Source organism: Saccoglossus kowalevskii, chromosome 22 (genome assembly GCF_978046115.1).
Source record: "Saccoglossus kowalevskii chromosome 22, keSacKowa6.1, whole genome shotgun sequence".
Classification (NCBI taxonomy): Eukaryota; Metazoa; Hemichordata; class Enteropneusta; family Harrimaniidae; genus Saccoglossus; species Saccoglossus kowalevskii.
The window spans coordinates 18,103,709-18,113,146 of NC_140662.1; the positions used below are offsets into that span (position 1 = coordinate 18,103,709).

At 33.2% G+C, this 9,438-nt stretch overlaps 1 protein-coding gene across 1 annotated transcript; it reads left to right on the forward strand.

Moving 5' to 3' along the window:
• The first annotated feature begins 1,738 nt into the window (after window positions 1-1,738).
• On the forward strand, window positions 1,739-8,075 carry LOC146729079 (uncharacterized). Its single transcript, XM_085495698.1, has 7 exons — window positions 1,739-1,818; window positions 2,592-2,799; window positions 2,931-3,059; window positions 3,877-4,029; window positions 5,065-5,220; window positions 5,998-6,090; window positions 6,881-8,075. Exons 1-7 carry the CDS (start codon window positions 1,784-1,786, stop codon window positions 7,028-7,030), a joined length of 924 nt encoding a protein of 307 aa, XP_085351824.1. The 5' UTR covers window positions 1,739-1,783; the 3' UTR covers window positions 7,031-8,075.
• The last annotated feature ends 1,363 nt before the right edge of the window (window positions 8,076-9,438 follow it).

Below are 9,438 nucleotides of genomic sequence, written 5' to 3' on the forward strand. Positions count from 1 at the left end.
GAAATGAGTACTGTATGCCCATGTTTCTCCGAAGTCTTGACTGACAATAATGCTGGCAATGGACGTTAGATAAACACGCATTGTTTGCGATGGAAAGCTTATCACCCGTTATATCAGAATCGTCGACAACAGAGTATACAGATAAGATGTTATCATTTAAACCCTTCCAAAAATAAACATTATGCAAATATGCATGAAACGGCAGTTGTAGTCTTTTCTTCTAGCGTTTTAAAACACTAATTTAAGCAACGTTATTTTGCAATTTCGATCTTTTGTAAACCTGGGATGATGTATCAAGGTCTGAAGTAACCGTTTTATCAATTTGTGAAAAATCAAGAAAAAAGTGAAAATTTCCCTTCTCGCTACCTTAAGGTAGCGGGACTATTATTTGCATACTTTTTTTCATCTTCTAATTGGGACCAAACGACTACAAATAGACCCAGGAAAGTATATATTTTTGGAATCGCCAGACTTCAAGCTTTTCAAAGGTGTGTTTGTCATGCCTGTATCTGCATTCTACGGTGCGTTACTTAATCAAAAGTGAAAAATTACTTTTTTTGTAAAAAAAATAATTACGCATTTATGCTGGCGATAATAAGTTTTGTTTTCACTTTTCCTAGTTGTTCAATAGTCTGGTAAATTGAATGTGTCTGATCAGTTTTATTCAAGCAACGCGTTTTGAAAAATAGTGTCCTGAATTTTAATTTCTGTTTTAGTCGCATTGACCCCAACTCAAATCACAACACATTGGTAAATAATCCATGAAATAGTTTGTCTGGACACATTCAAGTTCCTCTCATTGTCACCTTAAAGCTGTGAAAATTTGGTGTTAATCCAACGACAATAAGTATACGTTATTTTTTGTTAAAGACCTTGCATTTTGAAAAACAAACTCCTAGAAAACGTTGATGACGTCGATGAAGTCACAGCAAAGATTTTCTACCTTGTTTATCTGCACAAGCGATTTGTTTTCCCATCAAGGTCTGTTTTAACATGTGTAGGGGCATCCAATTGTGTAAGGCTATTGGAAACCCCCCAAAAAATAAAGGAATGGGATAGCTATAGTTCAATAAAACGGCAGATGAAAACACTAAAATCAATGATTTTTTTCAGTGGCTGTGTGACCTTGTCTGACACATTCATATGCAAATGACTAATCTGTGAAATAAACAGGAGCGGAGACAAACCACTCAAATGTTTGGAAACACTCATTGTGTGTCAGATAGCTACTGATAACACATCCTAACATTGCTTTGTCTTGAGTTTATCTTTGAAACTTATAAGCACACGGATTAAACCTGTGTTGTTGATTTTGGAAAACACTACTGAGGCTGCCTTGCTTCCCTTCAGAAAATCTACATTTTAACCAATTTACATGACATTCTATGTTATGTTGACTTTATCATATGAAAGTTTATAGTGCATTTCATCAATTAATAAATAAATGTGAAAATCGGAATTTTCAACACAAATAATAGTCTCGCTACCTTGAACATTAACAAAATGCCACTTTTACTAGTCACTGTCGCAAATAACTGAAATTCAGTTTTCAATTACACCCAAACTATAACATTTTGCATTGAAATACTTGATTTGTGAATGAAATTATTTATTTTGCATTGAGTGTTGTAAAAGTTTGTTGTAGGATGAAGCTCCATGTGTTTTAGCTCGCTGTCTTGACAGTGAATACTCAGTTTGTTCATAACTTCTTATTTGATCGCTAAACATTGCAGGTGTAGGTAATGTTGGTTCCCGTCATTTGCAAGCTCTTGCAGCCTTGGATATGGCTGTCAACATTGTAGTTGTGGAATCATTCAAGTAAGTACTATTTTACGCAAGTAATTTAATACTATATTTGCTAGTTTTCTTGTAAAAATAACAGCTGTCTGTGGTCATACTGTATACAGTTAAGGGCTGGTGGTCATACCTCGCAAGTACAAGCTCTGTTGGTTAGAAGTAATTTTCTCTATAATTCAACTCACTCTCTCAAAGGAATGCATAAATCAGTTTTGACTTTGGTACGATGTGCACTGATTAAATCACTGACATCCTATAATCTTTGAAGCATTTCAACCAACATAGAAATTATCTTGTTAAATATTGTTTGTACTCGCTGGTGTGTACAACACTCAAAGGCATCATCTTTGTTCATATGGTTACTTTCTTCTTGCATGCGTGGTACAACGACCAAACGCTGCATGGATCTATTATTGGAAATTCCTCTAACAACTGCCATTAATTTCAAATTTAATCAAAAAGATGTTAACTTTTATCACAATATTGTTTTGTATCACATCACATCATAACCTAACTGACAAAGACATGTGACTTTGTTTGATTTCCTTTAGAAATGCATCACATGTTTCTTCATGTTCCTTTCACTATGGAAATGTACCAGCCGTATTTGATTTCGTCAACAGTGAACGAAGGTTGATAGTTGGTATTTTGCCGAGGTATAATGGTCAGGCAATGGATGAATAAATGAAACTTGGTTGGCAAAGATGGGTTTAAATGAATTAAAAGAAATGTGAATGTTTATGGGAGTCAAATCATGATTTTTGTCTAATACTGTTATCATTGTGTAATTGTAGGCAGAGTCTTGACCGTGCAAAGTCTATCTATGATAATGAACCGAAAGCTAATGCTAGTTCACGTGTAACATATCTTCAGTTAATTGATGACATCACCATTGGCTCAGCATTTGACGTTTGCATAATAGCTACAGCATCACCTCCACGACGCAAAGTGATTGAAAGTCTACTTGAACGATGTAAAATCAAGCATCTTATCATTGAAAAAGTGAGCTTATGTTTATTACATGTCTTGCAACATAAAAATGATTTTCACTGAAATGGAAGAAATGTAATTTTTCTCCAATGGGAGAAAAAAAAAATCTTCTGATCATTCATTTTTGTCTTTATATTTTTCAGGTTCTTTTCCAAACTGCCAAAGACCATGAGGATGTACAGGCCATGTTTATACAGTCAGGGGTGAATGCGTACGTGCACTTACAGTGGTGTGCGATACCCATGTATAAATATATGAAGGACCATATAAAGGTATGGAACACCTACATTTGTATTAAGGGGTAGCCATTATTTTGGCGGGGAGGGCCCTCAGAAGATAGTGAAACAAATTTGCCTTGTATTTTTTTTTCAACAGATTCACTCATAACAAACCTGTCCCTAGTACTTATGTCGGCGATTACATTACACAAAAATTCACAGCATTTTTATCACCTCTTTAATCTGTCTTTAACCAGATTGAGGTAAAATTGACATCGTGATCATACTTTTTAAAATGTATTTTAATGTATGTATTTAGGGATTTGATTGTAAGCCAATCAAGTTTTAGAGAAATCAACATCCAACGATAAATATCAGATTTCTGCATAATTTATAGTGCTATGTGTTATTAAAATGAGAAATTTACCTTAGAAACATGATAGTCAGTTATTAAATGGCCACTAACTTGAATAACTCTTAAATCTCTTGAACTACTTTTAACTTTTGCTTATTTCGCTGACTGGAAAATGCGCTAAATTAAAAACACAGTGAATATGTAAAATTTAGCATTGAACACATTATCTAAATGATAAAACCGTGAATTTAAAACCCACTGAATATGCCTGAAATGGTAAATAAGCGAAATTAAAACCCAATGAAAATTAGTCATTTTAAAGTATCAGCTTTTTGCGCCTTTCACAAGTCTTTTATTCTTTAGTTTGACAAATTTCAAATCAAATGGACAAATTTTATTTTATTTAATTACATTGCTTTAATACAGGATTTAAAAAATAAATTTATTTTTTGTGAATGATGACAGAAGTTGACTTTAGCATTTCAAAGATTAAATTGAGTAATTATCAACCCACAGGGACCAGTTAATTTACATATACATGGCCAAGGATGGGGATTGTGTTGTAACAGTATTCACTTAGTGGCATTGGCTTCCTATCTGAATGATAGTCAAGATGTCCGCATAGATGGAAGTGGTTTGAAACCTGGATATCAAGAATCCAAAAGAAAAGTAAGTTTAAAATCTACTAATAGTTTCCTAGAGAATAAAATTATTTGAATTTTTTTGGTTAATCCTATGCTAATTTACTAGATCTACTGAAAAAAAGCAATAAGGTTTGTGAACATCAAAAGTGAAAAATGAAGTACCAGTACATGCTTTAAGATTAAAAAAAATATTTCACATCTTGTACAGCAGTTCCAGTTGAATTCAAACTGTGCAATGCATTGTGTTTTTAAAAATTGTCCACTGACCCAATATACTTTTTCATTCTATAATAATGATGTTAACCATCATAAAATTTGTTACGTTGAAAATGTACATGTGTGTATATTACTATCCGGGTTCAAACTGAGCACACACATGACTGCTACATGTACATTGACATCCGGAAGTGCAACTACTACACAGATACTAGTTTACATACCTTGAGAAACAGAAGATATCTCTATTGGCATGAATTAATTTGATATATCGGTATAAATAAATACATTTTTGTTGAAACAACTTGACTAATCAAAGAGTGGTAATGAATACATAAAAAAATTTCGTGCCAGGATTTGAGGAAAGGACTTGTGGGCTTTGGCATTACCAAATGGCATCCATAGCCAATAACAGCTTAATTTTGTGATTTGAAGCTTGGGGGGGGGGGGTGTCTTCAAGATTTTAATTTTGATAAGGTATGAAAATCATTAATACCGTAATGAAATTCATTATATACAGCAAGAAAATTGTTTACAAAACATTTAAATGACTGCACGTGCAATGTTTGATGGCACATTGATCAACATCGGCATACAATGGTAGACCACTAGTACCCGTTTCCAACAACTGTTTTAAATGCAAGAAAAATACAAACAATAAAAGGCATATTATAAAAAGACATGAAGCAATTTGTGGGTTTGAAAAAATTGTACCGGATTCTACCGTAAATTTGCCCTAATTACCTTCAGGTACCTTGTGACGCATTTATTAAATATGTGAGAAGGCAGTATGGTCACTAATGTCATGTTTTACACTTTTCCTAAATTACTGTTATACTTGCAGGGTTTTGTTGAAGTATTTGGTACATTAAAGGGAGAGGTAAAATCAAAACATGGTAAAGCAGATTTCACTCTGGTCTGCACAGATGGGCCACTGACTGAAGGCAGAACTTTACATATATGGAATGACACTGTTAAAATGTACTGGACTGAGCAAACAGTAAGTGCAGAGTCGATTCAAATCATGTGTACCAATAGTTTCATGCACATGTCCACTCCACGATGATATTGCAAACATTATCAATGTAGTGAAACGCAATCGATTAATGTCCACAAGTAATTCATTCATTCATTCATGTAGATATATTTAAAGTCACAGTGCTGCCACTTCTTCACTCAGTGTAGCTATCTATTGAACATATTAATATGGTATTTTGCAAAATGATGTCGCTGTCAGGTTGAAAATAACTTCTTGGTAGTCTGCACTCATCTCATAGGATCTTCAAGTACAATTATAATTGCTGTGCCATGGTTTCCGCTCACACTCGACCGGAGTCCCGTATAAAAATGCTGCAATGTACTGCATTTCATCATAATATATTACAAAAATCCCATTTAAATTCCATTGGAACTAGCCCACCTCATTAAGCAAATTTCAAAGCATTGATTTCACAACTAATAAGTAATCAGGAGAAACTATGCTTTATCAATCATGCATGTCTGTGCAGCAACATTGCAAGTATTGTTGATGAAATTAAAGTAAATTGCACTTCAAAGAATAGCAGTTTCAAAACTGACCTTTCAGTGGGCATATGAACACCACCATAGAGCCCTAATTTTATACTTCAGGATAGTAGCGGCTAACAAACTTTTAGGACACGAATCTTTAGAAAACAAAAATGGTGAAGATTAATTTTTTACCTGTTAACCACATCCTTCCTTAACTTGTTTTATCTTCTTGGTTATTAAAGCATAGTATTTATGGTTTTCTTTTCAGGGTTCTCTGTTTAGCAGCTTTGCTGCCAGTGATTGGAAATGGGAACGAAGAGAATTTCCCTTCCCGTTTGTAAGCCAATGGACTAACAAACTGGTAAGAACTTCTCTAATTTTAATATTGACCTTTCCTGAATATTGAATTAGTGAAGTGTAATCATGACAGGTTGTTAATTTTGAACCCTATTTGATTACAGCTAACTTTTATAAAAAATAAAAATAAAATTCTAACCTCTATTGAATATGCATTGCAATACTAAGTTGACACATTATTAACGTACTCCATTTTTACTTGAATAAGGTTAATGATAGTCAAACCTGTGTATTGCGAACTTCATCAAAATGGTCTTTATATACGGGTGGTTTTTATATATTGCGGTTGAATGGATTTAAATGAATTTCAATGTTGGGAAGAAAAAATCAACAAGTGCTTTAAGCTTGACAATTCAGTCTAATTTTTCAGCAAGAATTGCTCTAATCAGTGTTTGAGTGAGTGTCTGTACATAATTTAAAAATCGAAACCGGAAGACACTCTCAACTCTTGCTAGAACTGTAATACGTTGTCCATTTTGTCTGAATAACTTCATTGGGAGCAAATATCATTTTTGTCTCATTTGTCCAACCTTTCTTGAATTACATGTTATTGAACCAGTTATCTTTCAATTATACCAAAATTTTCACTGTACGTATTATTGCTAAATTTGTGGTTAAGAAACAAGACACGCTTCTCGGAGTGTAATAATTGTCTTGTATATAGACTTGTATATGCCCCCCTCCAGTAGTCTTTTTAATGATACTGCTATTGTAGCGATAGTGTCATTTAGTATAGTTTAGTATAACCTGCTTCATGTCTCTTATGCCTTTTTATTGTTTGTTTTTTCTCGCAGGTAAAACAGCTGTTGGAAACTGGTACTAGTGATCTACCATTGTATGCTGATGTTTATCAAATGTCGATATTATTGAATAATTTATACATATCACATCTTGCAGATGCTGGTAATGCCGATGCTCAAGAAGGTGTTTGCCCCATCACTTAAATAACATGTCTTGCCTTGTGTATAGTGCTGGTCACATAAAATTGTGAGCTCTAGCAATTGCCAATGAGAACAAAGTTTGTTGAAAATATCACAATTAGGTTTAAACCTTTTACTTTTTGATCCTTGAGTTGAAAATGTTAAGGCCAAACAAAAGAAATGTTTCTAGTCAGTATGTGCACTCACAAAAAGTGTGACCCCCCCCCTCACACACTTACTTTGACACTGCATAGTGGCCTATGTTAACAAATTGATTAATCTTGCATACGTTGTCACCGAGTATTTGAGGGAGGAAGAATCAATTCATTTTTGAAAAATGACCTGAAATGTATTTTTTTTTGTGAGGCCTAGTCGTTCATTTAAATTTGATTTTAAGTTTATGAACTACGTGTGTGTGTGTGTACCTCCTGCTTCATTTGATCAATTATCAAAACTAAATCTGTTCTATGATGAGATGTTATGGTCCATCCTTTACTAGTACCTCAATTAGATACAGCCAAGGTTATACCATGAAAATAGAAAGTGCCTGCCTAAAATATTTACAAAAATGAAAGATGGCAGTCCTAAGTCAATAAAAAGTCTTTTTTTGTAAATTACATGTAATTTTCAATTTAAATTGGACAAGTTTATAAATATTTTGCCTGTAAAATGAAATGTTGTACGCATCTCAAATGTTGAGTGCCTGTTTAAAAATACTAGACCAGTGGCTGGCTAAAAGCCTGGATACAGCCAGGTGACATTTAAAATATTTTGCAGTCCACACTAACAGTGGTTTATTGTGCTGTCATTTCTGCCTGCTGGTTCAGTAAATATTACTGGTTTGAAGGATTGTCGCATATTGGTGTCATAACAGATTCGTCTTAAGTATAAGCATTTTTTGCATTGACCAATCAGAACAGGTATTGCAATGCGTGATGTTAAATGTAATTTCACAGTACCGTTAATACAAAATGATTCCCCACTGTTCATTGATACAAAGCGTAAAAAAAAATTATTCATCTGACAGATGAAATTCAGAGGTTACAGAATAAATGATGCAGGAATGAAATGTAGTAACTTCTTGTTAATTAAGTTTATTATTCCAGTTGCAACAAATTGTTTCAATGTCTGATATCTACACAATTTGTTTTTTGTTTGTTTATTGGATGATCATATTTTTACTTGTGTTTTGAATTTGCAACAGCTTATCATCTGTTGAATGGGTTTTAGTAATTACTTTTCTTTACTAAATTGTATTGTGTATTACTTTTGGATGGTCAGAAGTAATTTAGCATTTGTAAGAAATTAGTTACAAGAGGGAGGTATTCATTATATGGTCAGATTCCATGTAGGGTTTATTTCTATTAGCGCATTGCTGTACTATGTTTTTGTTTTTGATAGTTTAGCCAAACCTGTTTTCTGCTTTTTTTTCCTTCATACATGTATAATTTTAAATTGGCATTTACTATTTAATTTGAATTACATCCTAACACCATCGCTATGGTTACATCTTTAACATGTCTTACCAAGTTGTTTACAGAGCCTCAGCAGTACTTAGTCTCTAAGGGCCAATTAGAACTAATGTTTTTTTCTTGACGCAGCAAAGGCATTCTTTCATCTTTATAAATATTTATAAATTTCAATCGCAGTTGTATCAATTTAGTCGATGAGAACAGTGCACAATGACATCAGTCTACAAATTTTAAATGTTATTCAATCTGTCAATATAAAGCCCAGTTTGAATTGTAAAACATATTAACATGAAAGGAATGCTATTGTTGTGCTGAGAGTACAAAAAATGATCTGTGTTGCTACATGTCATAATAACCTGTATTTACTAAATTGTGACGGAAGGTTAATTTGGATCAGTATTACATAGATTAAAAAGTAGGAGCAATATACATGTATGCTCCTCTATAGTACATGTGCTTCATTATTTTCAGTTGTAAAAATTAACTTTATTTCAAAATGTTTTTGAGCTGTGTACTTAAATTCTCATAGCAGCAGTATTTTTTTCTGTAATCAAAGTTATATTTTGTGATCTTAAGAGACGCAATGTACATATTGAAATCAATTTGTGTGTATTCATGTCTCTTTTAGAAAGGTATTGTTTAAAGCTATATTTGTTGTGCGCGTTTGAGAACCATACTGATCTATGTGGTACCAACTGAATACACTCGCATGTGCAAAACAATTATAAAACAAAATAAATTGCACATTTACAAGTGTAAAATTCAATCCTAGTTTGCATTTGATATGATTAAAGACACCAGGTGCAGTTTTTGTGCATGTGCCATTTGACAGAAAAAATTTCCACTCGTTTGGTATTGCATAGGTTTTACTTTTTTTCTGTATTCCACGGTATGTAGAGAAGTTCAAGATTTCAATATAATCAGGTGCTATTTGAAGTTTTTCTATCTAAAGCTCAATTT